The 15164-nt window shown below is 50.3% G+C and overlaps 1 protein-coding gene across 5 annotated transcripts in view; it reads right to left on the bottom strand.

The window, feature by feature from the left end:
* ATP11C (ATPase phospholipid transporting 11C) overlaps positions 1-15164 on the bottom strand; it is a 54601-nt gene that overhangs the window by 15542 nt on the left and 23895 nt on the right. For all 5 annotated transcript variants that reach the window (XM_053990176.1, XM_053990178.1, XM_053990177.1 and 2 more), the window contains exons 6-22: positions 14680-14808; positions 12127-12230; positions 11445-11495; positions 10547-10611; positions 9941-10022; positions 9409-9559; positions 8412-8609; positions 7358-7519; positions 7100-7257; positions 6192-6263; positions 5245-5318; positions 4490-4593; positions 3766-3947; positions 2953-3216; positions 2440-2614; positions 1687-1789; positions 315-460 (exon numbers count right to left, since the gene is read on the bottom strand). In XM_053990176.1, coding sequence (XP_053846151.1) covers positions 315-460; positions 1687-1789; positions 2440-2614; positions 2953-3216; positions 3766-3947; positions 4490-4593; positions 5245-5318; positions 6192-6263; positions 7100-7257; positions 7358-7519; positions 8412-8609; positions 9409-9559; positions 9941-10022; positions 10547-10611; positions 11445-11495; positions 12127-12230; positions 14680-14808 — 2220 coding nt within the window. The remainder of the gene's footprint in view (positions 1-314; positions 461-1686; positions 1790-2439; positions 2615-2952; positions 3217-3765; positions 3948-4489; positions 4594-5244; positions 5319-6191; positions 6264-7099; positions 7258-7357; positions 7520-8411; positions 8610-9408; positions 9560-9940; positions 10023-10546; positions 10612-11444; positions 11496-12126; positions 12231-14679; positions 14809-15164) is intronic.

Genomic DNA, 15164 nt, shown 5'->3' with positions numbered 1-15164 from the left:
CAAGCAGTTTTTCCTGTTATCAGACATTAGTGTCTGACATTACAACATCAGACAAAGGTAAGGCACTTGTTCAATCAAGCACAAAACCAATCCAGTGAGCAATTACTATCTGCAGGAGACACCATGAGAATGCTCACATTCCCCTGGAAGCACTGTTTTCCATGGACAGGCACATGGCAGACACAGCCTGTCCCAGGGAAGGAAAACAGAGCTACAGAATACCCCCCACATTTTTTTTCCTGTTTATTATTTTATTCTATTGCCAAATAAATGCACAGGATAAACAAAGGACCCAGCTGCACACTGCTCCTTACCTTATAGAAGAAATACTGTACAAGGTGTGCTATTCTCACATAATATAAATGCCCATGTGCTAGTAGCAGTTTTCTTAAATGTTTAAACTTTGGCACAGCGTAGTCGCTGTTCCTGGAGGCCTGGCGTCCTTCTTTGCCTTTTATCCCTGGAGACAGAAGCATGGCAAGGGGTTAATCCCAAAGGGGCTGGAACCTGGATGCTGCCCACCGGGTTTGCTCACATCACTCAGTGGCTCAAGGCATGACAAAGGCTGAGTTTCCCTCCTGAGTGCCCCAGGAGAACAAACATCAATACTTTCTGGGTGCTTTTGGCTCCACAACACTCAGACCTGCCTCTGGAGTTTTTAAGCTATATTTAGGCTGCTCTGTGATTTCCTGTGTAAGAGTGTGGTGAAGGCTAACCTGATGAAAGATAAGGAATTGGCTCCCCGTGGGCTGGCCTGCATCTCACACAGCTCAGTTATTCCCCTGCAGCTGCTCAGCCTCCTGAGACATCCCCACAGGGCTGTTTTGTTCACAAAAGCCACATCCAGATGGACTGCACTGGATTCCCTTCATCAGAGGGCACCGCAGCACTTCCAACAGCCCCAAATGAAGAACGTGCCCCTTCCCTTCCACTGACCCTGCATTACAGGAGGCTCCCACATTTCAGACCCAGTGTGCAGCCAGGAGGAGTCTCCAGCCTGCTCCAGTCCTAAGGACAGTGCAGCTGCAGGGCAGGTGTGCTGCTGCAGGCACGACACACCTGGGCATCAGCCCCAGCACACACGTGAGTGTCCCTGTGCTGAGCTCCTGCCACCAGGCACTGAAGCCTGACTCTGTCACTGCACTGCCCCTAACCTCCCATCTGTTTGCTGCTCGTGCCCCTTTTTTTCCTGAGCCCCAAGCAATCCTTACCAGCACTACTTTGGTCACAGTTTTGGAACAATCTGCAGTGTATCACTGACAGAGAACGGTGCTAGCACAGGTGAGTAGTAGATGATGATCTCATCTCTCTCTTCCACAATGGGGATGGTAAAACTCTGCACAGGCTGCCCAGGGAGGCTGTGGGTGCCCCATTCCTGGGAACATTCAAGGTCAGGCTGTTCACAGCTCTGAGGAACTTGATGGAGCTGAAGAGCTCCCTGCTCACTGCAGGGGTTGGACCCTTTAAAGGCCCCTTCCAACCCACACTACTCCATGATTCTACGACCTCAAGCATGAATCTGGAGTTAAACTCTGCCTCCAAAGAAAGCAAGAACAGACTTCCCACACTTTTCAGTGGGATTGGTTTAGCCACGTGCAATCAGAAGCACCAACTGCACCTCAGTAGTGAACCCCAGCCAGAGCAGACAGGTCTGGGCTGTGAGATGGGTGTTTCAGGGACTCTCACCTATTCCAACATGTGCTTCCAAAATCATACTGACATCATTTGCACCATCCCCTATCGAGAGGGTTATCGGGCTTCCTTTTGTGTTCTTCACCATTCGCACAATCTAAAAGATTTAAAAAGAGGACAGCAGCAGAGCCCAAAATTCAGTTAAAAAGCCTCCAGAGACCTTCCCACTGCTCCCCCCAGGACAGGCAATCAGGCTTTTACAGCAGCAATAAAACACCTGGAGAGCTGAGGTTAATAAAAGCCCTCTTTACTTGCTTTGCAGTCACAACCAGAGCAAAAGCCCAGTCCAGCAGTGCAGGGCTGAAGGACAGTGTTTAAAAACAAACCCCAGCAGCAACATCCTGCTCTTCCCTTCTGCCAGACCCTGTTCTCCCAAAGGTGGGTTCTCTCACGCATCTCAGGGTGCAGAAACACAGCACTTATCAGGCTGGGACATCATCTGCTGGAGTGAGGAAGTCACGGACTCCACTTGACAAATTTGGAAAGGAAAACCAAAAAAAGAGCAAACTGGGAGGTTCTGTTTATTTCTAATTGGCCTGGGTTTATGGGTTCCTGCCAGCATATTAAACAAAGGGTTTGCATTCAGATTTGAAAGAATGGTGTGCTTTCATCATGCCCTGAAGCTCAGATGAGGCTTACACACAGCCTGGAGAAGTCCTGCTTGATGAGGATGCTGAGGTGAAGTCCCAGCTGATGAGCTCAGCGTGTGTCACATCAGGCAGGGCTCGGGCAGGGAGGGGTAAATACCTGTGCTTTCTGCAGAGGAGCCATCCGGCAGCAGAGGACTGCAGTGCACTTCAAGCAGATCTGCAGGAAGATGCTTTTGTAATTGCTAGAGCCAGAGTCCTGAGAGGGGTTGAGTATCAGCGACAGCGTCGAGCCGTCTATGATCAGTCCATACTCCTGACTCAACGTCCAGCTTCTGGGCACAACAAGGAACACGTTTCACACTTAACCAGACTAAGTCAGCCTAGCTGCTAGTATCATCTCAGTGAAAAAAAAAATGGCTTTGGGTAAATCTTCTTCCCATCCATTTTTCGGGGCTTAGCAATTTTAAAAAGCTTAGACTTAGCACGTGCCCTTCACTAAAGGAACAGTGCAATAAAGTTCAAAGCCAGCCAATACCAGAGATGATGAGCTAAGCAAAGGAACCACTCGCAGTGTCTGCAAGTAACCGGTCCCCAGGGCCACAGCACGGTCCTGCTTCTCCCCCAGATCTGCACCTGAAGCGTGCAAGGCTGGGTCCTCTGGCTCACTCACCTCTTCAGGCCTCCCCGGTTTTTGGGAATGTCCTGAATGAGCTTTTTGTGGTACTCCAGCAGCAGCTCATGGAGCCGATCCTCCTTCCTTTCACTCTCGCCCACCGTTCTCGCCGTCAGCTCCAGCAGCTCCGTGCTGGTCTGGAAGAGCCTGCAGGCGTAGCAGGTGGATTTGGCAGTTTCCATCTTGTCTCCTGTCAGCACCCAAACCTTCATGCCAGCTGCGTGCAGGGCTTCGATGGTCTCTGCCAGCTGCTCCTGCAGCCTGCGAGCAGAAGCAAAGCATCACTGCACCTCATCCACACAGCCCTGAGTCTGATTCTGCAGGTAAAAACACCCGCTCAAGGGAAGCTCACTGGCTTTTCCCATGCTGGGGAGACCACTGCCACAGGAATAAGGATTACAAGTCAGCAATACCAAAGTTCTATTTGCAGACAAAAAGAGAAATCACTGCTTTATACTCCTGACTCTTAGAGGCCTCACAGTAAGAGTTTAATTTACACTTGCAGTTACTATAACTGAATGTGGAATTGAATTTGTTTTGATGTGCAAATTAATGCTGTGTGCTTAATTCACTCTCCAGAAGTGCAAGTATTTCGGTAGTTTCATTAATAAATCCCAATTCCTACTACACCAGCCAATTTAAGCAACTAGGGCACTGTGAAATGGGTTGTGCCATGGTGTCATTAATTGCCCTGGACACTGCCAGCATCTGCCTGGCTGCTCAGCTCCACCACGGTGAGTCCAGGCCACAAGTTCACATCACAGAGAAACCACAGGCACCACAGTGCTGCTGGTGGAGTCACCTCCTTACCTGTCTTCTACAGCAGTAGCCCCAATCAGGTGCATGTCTGCTTCTGTGTCGTCAAAAACCTTGGCCATCTTCTCCTCCCTGTCCTGCAGAGCCATCTTGGCTTCATTGAGCTGTCTGTCAATTTTGTCATACTCCTTCTCAGTCAGTTCTTTGAAGGCCACACAGAGCGTTCGGTAGCCATCCTGGCAGTGGCAGGGAAAGAAAACAAAGTGGACAAACGCCCTAAATCCAGAATTTTTACAGCTCCTCACTTTAGGGTTGGTGCTTTTGTCTGTCATCAGTGCTTCTGGCAGCACTGGCCCTGAGGGCAAGGATTACTTGCTGGCTTGTGTCAAAAGAGCAATTTTCTGTGTTTACACTGAGTAATCGTGGTGCTGCTTATGATGTGCACAAAGAAACCAAGAGAAGGAGCAGGGCTGGGAGCATGCAGCCAGCAGGGAGAGCAGGACTGGGAGCCACCACGACTGGGACCAGGCTGCTGATGTTGCTTCTATTTTTAACTTGCCTGGGAGATGCTTGGACACAGCTGTGATGGAGACCATATAAGTATATCAAATAAAGGTGGAAGCCAACCAAACAGAAAAGGAAAGAAGCCTGGCATCAAAACAATGTGAAGTGACACTCAGGTTTTCAACACTTCTCTCCAAAGCAAGGTCACATCCCTGTTTTTGGAATAAGGCTTTCCTGACCCCAGGAGCCAGCCAAATTCCATCTGTGTGCTCACCATAGCATTGCGGTCCACGTGGACTTTTGTTTGTTGGATTTCTTCTTGCTGCACCCTTGGAAAAATAGAGGAGTCTGCTCCCTTACAGAAGAGAAGCAACTTTCCTAAAAGCAAATTATAAATCATTTATAGCACTCAGAAGCTGCAGAAAGAGTTAACAATGCCCACAGCAAGCAAGTGATGCAGAGGGAGGAAGTCTGGGAGGACTAAAGAGGGAACTGCTAGAAACCCAAGTGCCTACCAAAAATGGCCTTTGACCAGCCTGTGAAACACCTCAGGTTGAGACTTTGGGTGCCCCTGCTTCCCTCTGAGCAACTTTTCTGCCACAGGCTGGGCATTGTACCTGTAAGCCTTGGCAATCTTTCCAGGGAGGGCAAAACCAGCATCCCAAACCTTACAGGACTGACACTTGAGAAGGATGGTGACCTCTGAATTGTTGTCTTTTATTCCCATGAAACCCCATCCCACCCAGGGGACTTTCTCACATGTCTCCCTGTACTTGCTCCAGCCTGCAACAAGGCAGGCAGGGAGCTCTCCCTCCATGGGTCACTGTTCTCATTCTCTGATCTGCTCTTGGTTCCAAAAAGCTGCCATGAAAGAAAATTAACTCTACAGATACCAGTCCCAGTACAGAATTTAGTCAGCCCAGCCTAGAAAAACCTAACAGCTCAGCTTGCTGGGTGACAGGAGCAAGGAGGAGGTGTTTGACAGCTTGCACACAGGTAGGAGAGCCCTCAGAAGCACTTTGCCTGTACCTGTGGTGGTTCTCACAATGACACTCATACGGCGCCGGACAGGGTCGAAGTTCAACACGTGGAGAAGCTGGTACCTTTAGAGCAAGAGAAAAAAGCTTTGGCTCAGTAAAGGAAAAATAGAAAAATAACTATTTGAGACAGAAAATCACTAACAATGAGCTGCAGAAATCAATACACCCTGCAAGTGGCTTAAGCCACCTGGGAATGAATTTTACAGCTACTGCATAAGAAAATGGAGGGAAAAAAACCCAGATTCCAGTAGTCCTGTGGTGCTCTGAGCATGGGACTGAGGGTGTGGGTACCCACCAGTGCACTGAGCCCCCAGGCTGGGCAGGGGCTCAGCAGGAAGTGGGGCACCACGTTCCACAAGCAGTAACACTGAGTCTCCCACATAAATAAGAAGTTTCTTCATGAAGGAAGTAAGAAGTGAAACTGGCTTGTGAAGGCAAGTTTTCAGGGAGAGCTGGGATTGGGTCAGTGACTCACAGATGTCCACCAAGCTGTGAGCACAGGGTAAAATCTATTTTCAGTTTGGGAAGGGAAGGAGAGGTTACAGGGAATGGAGCCGTGTCACGAGTTCAGGCTCACAGTGTCCTGCTGTGAGCCCCAGCCATGGCCCGTAAGGTCAGCAGCCACCTCGTGGATCCCAGGAGCCACCTGCACAACCTGGTGCAGATGAAGCATACATACAAAGGACTGCAGGCTCTTCAGGGACCTGAATTTGGACATCAGAAAAGCACCCGTGGATTTTTGCAAGCGACTCTTTTCGCCCACACCTTGATGTGCTGTGCTTTGTAAATGGGACAGGGGTTTTAGGGCAGGTCAGCAGGGTCTGACTGCCCCCAGGGAACAGCTTTGACCTTGCCAGGTTGACCAAACCCGATTAGGCTGGGTGGGAGTGGTGCAGAAGAGCAGCCCTGTTCCTCAGCAGCCCCAGCAGCACTTACATCTCAGTTTCATTCTTTTGGTTTCGTATTTTCATGAAATTGTTTTCAAGTCCTAGAAAAGTGAAACCATACCTGTCAATAAACAAAAGGACAGAAGAGCATTGAAAACACCCGTTGGCACATGTTACACATAACGACGTTCTCGTTTCACCTTCTGCACTGCAGAGCAGAGCTCGGTGAGCCCGGGCTAAGGAGCACGGCTGGATGCTTGTTTGCTCCATGCAGAGCCTGCTATGATGTCCTGGCACTGCTCCCATCCCCTGGAGAGCCTGGGCACTGGAGCACACAGACACAGAGAGCCTCTGGACATGGTCCACTGGCTCTCTGGCAGCTTTACAAGCCATGAGCAAGTGTACACAGCTGCAGCAGCCTCCATCTAAACCTAGGGGCTGGCAAGAGCATAGAATCACTGAGTGGTTTGGGCTGGAGAGATCATTTAATCCCAAACCCATGGGCAGGGACACCTTTCACCAGGCTGCTCAAAGCCCCCCCAGCCTGCCCTTGAGCATCTCTGGCAGGATTCAAATGTGGGGTTGACAGAAGTAACCATCCCATTATTTTGCCACTGCATGGCGAGGAAAAGACTTCACTGCAATATGCACATGGTAACTGTTCCTAAGCACAAGGCCACGTGGGCTCCAGCAAAGAAGCCACACCTGGGCACTGCAGCACCTTGGGGCTGCTCTCAGTGCATGCAAACCATGGTCTCCCAGGGAGCTGCTCAGGGAGATCCTTTACAGAGCATCCCTTTAACAGAGAGCTCATTTAAACCCACAGGCTCACAGCACTGCAGCTCAGGTTCAGCAGAGAGACCGTGGAAAGGGATCTATCAGCTTCAGATCACCCTCACCTCCCTCCTCCCCGCCAGAGAGAGGGAATTAAAAAGCCAACATCCTTCACATCCTTACTTTTCTGCGCCTTTCACCAAAGCGATTTCATCTGGGGAAGAGGAGATATAGGTGTATTTGCGTTCTGGGTGTGCCACCAGCCCATCCACCTGGTCTGCCTCCTTGATCTGAACCGTGTGGCACAGGCACAGGGCTCTCAGGAACAGCTCCTCACGGCTCTGGGCAGGAGGGAGGGAGGGCTCGTTACCAGCTGCACGCCACACGCAGCCAGGAGCTGGCCACGCAGCCCTCACAGCCATCAGCAGGCACATCTCTTACCTTTTCAGCTCTGCCATAGTATTTGAGGGGCCCATCAGTCTGGGAGAAGCCATCCACCTCTGCAGTGCAGTCCCTGTACTTGTGCCCGTCGATGCAGCACTCGATGAACTCCATGCTGTTCTCGGTCAGCGTGCCCGTTTTGTCCGTGAACACGTACTCCACCTGCAAGCACGGGCAGCTGCCACAGGGGCTGGGCAAGGGGCCCCCAGAAACAGAGCCTGGGGCGTCCCAGTGCAGCTGTGCCAGTGCTGGAGGGTACCTGGCCATCCTAACCCGACTGCAAAACACCCGCAGGTGCCCCACTGCATCACCCTGTGCTTCTGCTACTTTGCTCCTTTGTTTTTCAGCCTGCTGCAGAGGTGGCAGGAGGCAGCTTCTGAAGACCTAAAATCTGTCTCCAGGCTCTTCACTCTCCCCTCATTCACTTTCTTGGGTCCTTTGCTATAGCCCTAGTGCTTACAGAACTGCTGCTGCAGGTCTGCTGCCTCCTTTGGGGATTTTCGTCTTGGAGCTGCATTTCCATCGGCTAATTGCTACTCCAAGTGTATTTTTACTATTGTTTTTAAAGCAAAACCAAAAGCAGGAGGCACTACACATGCCCTGCACTCATCTCTCCCACTGCAGAGCAGACAGGGAAGCCTGAGGTGTCTGGGTGCCCCAGCGAGGCAGCAGCAGCACAGCTGCACGTGCTCTGCACGCCCAGGGAACGACTGGGCAGACATTTTTCACTAATCCTCAAAGAGGCAGAGGGTTTTTAATTTTTAATTGAAGCAGTGAAAGCAAAGCACCCTGACACGCGGAGCGCCGCGCCTGATATTCCCCAAAATGGAAACAATTGGCGTGACCCAATTGCTGCTCTCTCATGCACTATTTATAGCCTTATCTGGCTGGCAGAGCGAGTGGAATCACATCAAATGGAAAGTGCCACCGCAGCTCTGGGTGAAGCTCTGGCCCCAGGGGACCGCCAGGGATTGCCACAGCAAGGGCTCCTGGCAGGGAGGGCACGTTCAGCCACATCCTCATCCTGACAGGTGCACACCCAGCACGTTCTGACCTGCCCCAGCTCCTCGTTCAGGTCCGAGGTGTTCACCAGTGCTCCCTCTTGTATTTCCTCATCAAACATCTCCTTGTCCCAGGAGATGAAGAAGGAGCCCAGGAACTTCTGCATCTCCACTGTAACGTACATGGAGACGGGGATAATGAAATTGAAGAGGACCATGAACGACAGGAAGTCTGTGAACATCCGCAGCACCTGCGAAGGAAAGAGGAGAAGGTGCAGCCTGTGGCTGTCAGGACACAGGGGCAGTTTGCAGAAACACCTCAGGGAATCTAGACAGCTTCTCAGAAAAGGTTAAATAGGAAAAAACATCATGGAAATGAATACAGCTGAGATACAGGGCTAAATCCCATTTTCCTTTGGCACAGAAAATCCCACTGTCTTCTGCAGAGCTACCAGGTACACATCTCACTGCTTCACAGTGACCAAAACAATGTTTCATAAGCATATTCCCCTCAAGAATATACTGCTAACATGCTCATGCCAACCCCAAATAACCAGAAAAAAGGAGCAGGTGGCTTGAGACCAGTCAAGCTGTGGCAAGGGTACCAGTGGTGCAGTGACATCCCTGTACACAACCCATCAACTCCATAACCCATCCAGTGAGGATCCCTACACACACTTGCACTCACTCAGGCTTGACTGCCCACGTCTGGGCAAGTTTAACAAGCTGGCTGACATGGCCTCAATTTAGGCTTACCTATTCAAAGCTGAAAGATATCTTGAGTTCAGATAAGGACCCAGGTTACATCAGCTGCATTTCTACATTATACAGTATTTACTCATGCTTTGCCCCTGCTCCACACAAACCTCACTGTGCACAAGCATGAGAGAGGCACAAAAGAAACACAAACAGCAGGAGAGACCAAAGGAAACAACAGCACTTTCTGTGAGCAAACAGGACTCCCAGGGCTGGCAGCAGGCACTATCAGATTAAACTAAACAGCCAGAGTGAGTAAAGCTGGAGGAGGTGCTGAAATACAAATCCACTTACCTTGAACGTGTCTCTCTCTTTTTTAGTCTTTTCGTTGTACCAAGGCTCATCATTAAATGGATTACTCTGCCAGACATATTTCAGAGTGGTGCACACAGTGGCCTTGCCCAGTAAGATGCACAAATACACTATCAAGAAAGCGTTGATGGATCTGAAAAACAGGTTTCTTTTTTAAGTTCTTGCAGCTATTTTTATAGAGAAAATCATGTAAACAGGCAGGAACAAGACTTCCTTACTTTTAAGAAGGGAATTACAGAACGAGTGCTTTTGACACTGCTGATATTCAGTGTCAGGTTCATATATTTAAACATTTCTTAATTTTGTTTTTAAACAAAAAAGCTACTAAATGATGCTGCTTCTAGCAAGACATGCTTTATCAAATACCCAGATTTTTCTGTGCAATCAGAGAGCATCTGAAGCAAAAGGCAGCAGATTAGGGGATTACTTCTGTACAAGCCATCCATTAAAAACAAACCCAAACCCAACGGGTTTTACCGGGGTTTTTTTTTTTTTTTGGACGTAAAATACTCACTTTTCTACTGCAGACCGTTTCTGAGATTTCCCTTGGTAGTTCAGAGCCATTTTTGTTTCCATGCCAGTATAGACTGCAACTCCTGCAGGGTATCAAAGCAGGGCTCATGAGGGACGGGCAGCCCACAGGGAGCCAGCAGGCACCAGTGTTTACATCCAGCTCCAGTCCCAGCTGAGGAGCAGGCGTTCCCCAAGGACTGCTCAACTCCCCAGACCCCTGAGGCTGCCAAGTAATGCCACTGCTGTGTCCCAGAGCACGAGCAGGAGCCCGTGGATCACGCACAGTCAGGAAAAGTCTCCCACCAGAGCCCTCTCCCTGCGCCAGCAGCGCCTGGTGCGCTCCCAGCAGAGGATCAGAGCTCCTGCTCATCGTGTCTCAGGCAAAAGGAAAAGCTTGCTCTGCTGTACTGACACACCTGGGCAGCCCTGCAGACAGAGCCAGTGCCTCCGAATTTCACCCTGGCCACTCTGCATGAAAACTGCAGCTGGGCAGCCCAGGTAGACAGGCTGTAGAGAAGTACGTTCCCTCTCCAGATTTAGCAGTGAGCATCTACATTCGTCATTACTTATCAGAACTATTTCAATAAACAAACAAAAACAACTTCACCATAAATCTTCTTGGTATTTTTGAGGGTAGCACCTTTCAACAACAGGTTTTCAGGACCCAAAGACCTAAACATAAAAGAAATTACAACATTACATCACTCAAAGAACATTCAAACTACTTTATAAATTAGAATTAGAATAGAAAGATAAACAAAGTTTCCTTATGTCTGATTACATGATTTGTATGTTAAACTGGGGCCTTACTTGAGTTTGTTTTTCTCTTTATATAATTACATTTCCATTTCATCTTACAAATACTATCCCCAATGCAAGATTCCACTCTTACTGGGGGATTTTCAGTAAGGCTTTTGAGGAATAACTGCAAAATGCTCAGACCCAGTATGTTCCAGTACTCATATAAAACTGCAGTGTTAAAATCATCAGAAGCCTGTCCATTCCAGCCCAGTCCATCAATGGCACCATCAAAGCTGACAGCCCCATTTGTGTTTTTATTTCTCTCTGGAACCCCCAGTGAGCCCCTGCTGCTCCCAGGGTATGAACAGACCCACCAGAGCACAAAACCCATCCAACACGCTCTGGTGAGAGCCAGCTGTTGTGCATGGCTTATGAACATCACCTGCTCATCCTTCCCGTGGAACACTCTGATGTTTGAGTTTTTGCTTACCTTCCAATGACAATATTTTGTCATTGCCTGGTAAGTTTGTGCCCCATCAGCAGGGCAGGCCATTACCAGGTGGTCTTGCACTGCCTCCCCAAAAGGGGCTCAAAACAAATCACAGGATGGCAGAAGGGAAGCCTCCTTTTAGAATGAAATCTTTGGAGTGGTTAAAGAAAAAAAAAATAATCCCAAATGATGGCAGGACAAGCTCAGATCTCTGAAATTCTCTGTAGATGCCCAGCCCCTCTGAGGAGGGCCAACAGGCAGCTGCAGGACCAACCTGGCTACAGGCTCTTGGTTACTCCCATAGATGATAATTCTTCCAACAAATCTGTGACAAAAATATGAGAAACTTGTGTTACAAACACATTCTACTACAAAGGTAACAAAGAAAAGTCATTGACAGGACATGGAAGCAAACCCAGAAACAAGTGAATTTGAGAGTTTAATGTTTCAGAGGGGTGGCTGTGCTCAGGACAGAGGGAAGCCACACACTCCTCATGCTCAGGGGTGCCCGTGTGCTTACACAGCCCAGCACATCCCATTACAGACTGCAGCACACCCCAGAAAACCTCCCTCAAGGGATCTAACCACAGACCTCTTACTCCTGGAAGTCATTCAGCCCAGTGCATCTCACTGGGAAGGTGAGAGTGGCCCAAAAATGGGTACACGGACCATTACTGCTGCTGAGCCGACAAAAACCACGAGAACTGTTGCACAGGGGAGGCTTTTCTGCAAAGACACTGAGCTTTGAAGACTCTGCTGTGCTCATACAGAGGAGGCCCAGTAGCTTATCAGTGCCTCGAGACACCTGTTGGTCTCTGGCACAAAGAAGATGGCCTTTGCTTTGCTGAACTGCAGATCCCCCGGGTGATCCGAGTGCTGAGGCGGCTGCAGGGGGATGCCACCGGGCAGCTGCAGGGCAGGACAGGCAGGGGAGGAGGCAGGAGGGCCAGACTCACTTGTAGAGGTCGGGCTGTGGCTGCTCACACTCGATTGTGGCCGTGAGGGTGTCGATGGCTTCATCGGTGCAGAGCACGGTGGTGTCCCGCACCGCGTAGTGAGTCTGCAGGCACAGCAGCACAGGCAGCGTCAGCCCCATCCCCGGGTTCTGTACCCCACCACTTCAAATGCCACCGTGCACAAGCCTGCCAGCACCAGCAGCTCTCCCGAGGCCTCGCCACGCTCCCGCAGAGCAGCTGAGGCATCTCTCAGAGAAAGAATGAAGTCACTGATGCTCCAGAGAAGCCACAGCAGTGAGCTGGGCGTCTCTCAGTAAGGCATCCACCGAAAGCAGAGCATCCTTGGTTGTTTCCCTGGGGACCTGCCCTGGCTGGGTGGAGGGGAGGCTGCAGGTGGCCCCGTGAGGAAGGGGCTCACCACCTGCCCTGGCTCCTGAAGGTATCTAGACACCAGCTCCAGCACCAGGGACCAGGCAGAGCGCTGGCAGACTCCGAGCTATTTTTAGCAGCTGCTGCTGCAAAGGTTCATCTCTCATAATTAACTGAAAAGCCCACAAAGGATCTGCTCGCTGCCTTTCGGGCTCTATTTATAGGAGCTACTCAGAGCTCCAAGTCACGGCGGGCTGCACGGCAGGCTGCCTCAATCCATCTTCATAAACAAATTCATTAAAACGCTTCCTCCGCTCCTGACGTGCGCAGCCCTTCCCTGCACTTACACACGCTGCAGCCATGGCTCCAGAAATCCCCTCCTCCGTGCTGCTTTGCTAACCTGCCTGGCTCCTCCAGCTGAAAACGCTCCAGCAGGCACACGGATCCCCAGTACAGATTGCAGCTTTTGTGAGGCACAAGTCAAAACTGTTCCTGCGGTGCCCAGCAGCAAACCCAGCCCTCGCGTGGGGTTTTGCACCGCTCCCGTCAGCAGAGACACGGTGCAGTTACTGAGTGATACTTCAAAGCCACCTCCCAGTCAATTCCAGGATCTTTACATCCTTTAGTGCATTTAGAAAACACGTGTTCTGTTAGCTAACGTACGGCCAAAGATTTGTGCTTCAAAGACAGAGCCCTGACAAAAATCTCTTTTACGTTTCTATTCCAGTTTCACTCAGGCACCTTTCCCACACCCCAACCTGACGTGCCCCAAATACCAGAAAAATGCCCACCAGGAAGGCAGCAGATACCCCTGCAAGATGAGGTTTGGTGGTAACTCAAATGTGCTTCCCTCACCCCCCTGTTGCAGCAAACCCTGGTTCCTAATGTTAGATCTATTGCCCCAAACAGAGCTGGCTTTTCTGTTCTCTCCCCCTTCACATTAATCTTCACCTCCTCATTAAACAGGAGACAGCTCCCAGTCACCTACAGGAATCCACAAACCAAGAAAAAACCACCACAGTGCTTGAAATAGAAACTCAGCATCGCATCTCCAGGCTCACAAGTTGGTAAGAGCCAAGACTCTGCAAAAGTAATGTGAACTCACGCCTATAACACACCTGACACAAATAAGCAATAGCCTTTTAACACGGTTAGCTATTTTTAGCCTCAAGCCACTTCAAAGCCCCAACTCCTCCTCACTAGAGGAACCAGCACTGTGCCACCAGCTCCCACACAGGTTATCCAGCACCAGCTGACAACCACCCGTCGAGAAGAGCCACAAATCCCAGACAAGCACATCAGATCCACAGTGGCATTCCCACTGACTTCAGAGTGTGCTGGAAAGAATCATGTCATTTTAAAGCATCTTCCAGTCCCACTACTGCAGCTGCTACTATCTGGATATTTATCAAATATACTTATTATATTGTTATAATATTATTGTTATTTTATTATTATATTATGTATTATACTTCTACAAATATTTATCAAACTCAAGTGCAACCAAATGTTCATGTCTTCTGACGTATGTAAGTTCTTTGTTGTTGCTTCTTTCCCTAGCTTAGAGAAGGGGAGATAGAGAAAGAAAATAAACTGAAGATACTCATCCTGAGCAAGACTAGCATTAAGTTTCACTGCTTGCTTCAGGGAAAGAGAGAGAAAATCCCAGAAGCGATGCTTTTCTCACGCTGGTGAAAAACTCCCGCAATGAATCCTAGACGTGCTGCCCCAAAGAGGTCCCTGATGCCACTGGAAACGCCTGGTTAGGTAGCAGGGGTGCTGGCAGGGCCTGGAGAGGAGCTGGAGAGCTGCAGGCACTGCTCCCCTGCCGCAGCAGAGCGGGAAGCACTGACACGATGGCAGCGATAAACAGCAACACAGTCTGGGGCAGCGCCAGCACAAACGGCCCTCGGAGACAGAGCAGAGCACAAAGGGTCCCCCAGAGCCCACTGCTGACACACTGCAAGCAGGCAGGAGCAGGAGCTGCTCAAGAGCACCGGGATGGGCTCTGCAGCATCACCCCCCAGCTCAGCACGGCCCCACGGCGCCGGGCCCGGGGACCCCAGCAGCAGCCCCCAGCAGCAGCCCCCAGCAGCAGCCCCCAGCAGCAGCCCCCAGCAGCAGCCCCCAGCAGCAGCCCCCAGCAGCAGCCCCCAGCAGCAGCCCCCAGCAGCAGCCCCTGACCTTGAAATTGGACTCGCCGTCAAGGCTCGCCGTGGTGACGTAGCAGGTCCCATCAGGGCTGCTGGAGGCCAGAAATATCAAGTCACAGGGGAAGGTCTCATCTGCTTTCACTTCTACTATGTCTCCAACCTAGGAGAAAGGAAACACCCACATGAAAAGTCCTCTCAGTTGTTGTCAGATGAGTATGATTCAGCTTCTCTCAAAGCCTAAGGGGTAAACTGGGGTCCAAGAGGTGCACAGACCCCTGAACATCACTCCACGGCCTGATGGGGCAATCCAGCCCTGCACTGACTCAGAGCACCCACGTGGCACATTCAGTGTTTATTTCTCTGCTAAATCTTGATGGAGCAAGAGGCTGTACTTGCCTGAAGTGCGGTGTGATAAATTAACATCAAAGCTAAGTGTACTTTCCTGGTGTCCTTGGGAGAGAAGGAAATAGAGGACTGCCTGTCCTGGAGAAGTGCAAAATGCTGACAGATCTGTCA

Source organism: Vidua macroura, chromosome 14, assembly GCF_024509145.1.
Source record: "Vidua macroura isolate BioBank_ID:100142 chromosome 14, ASM2450914v1, whole genome shotgun sequence".
Classification (NCBI taxonomy): Eukaryota; Metazoa; Chordata; class Aves; order Passeriformes; family Viduidae; genus Vidua; species Vidua macroura.
Note: the sequence above shows the minus strand (reverse complement) of the source record. Positions and strands in the feature narration are given on the sequence as shown.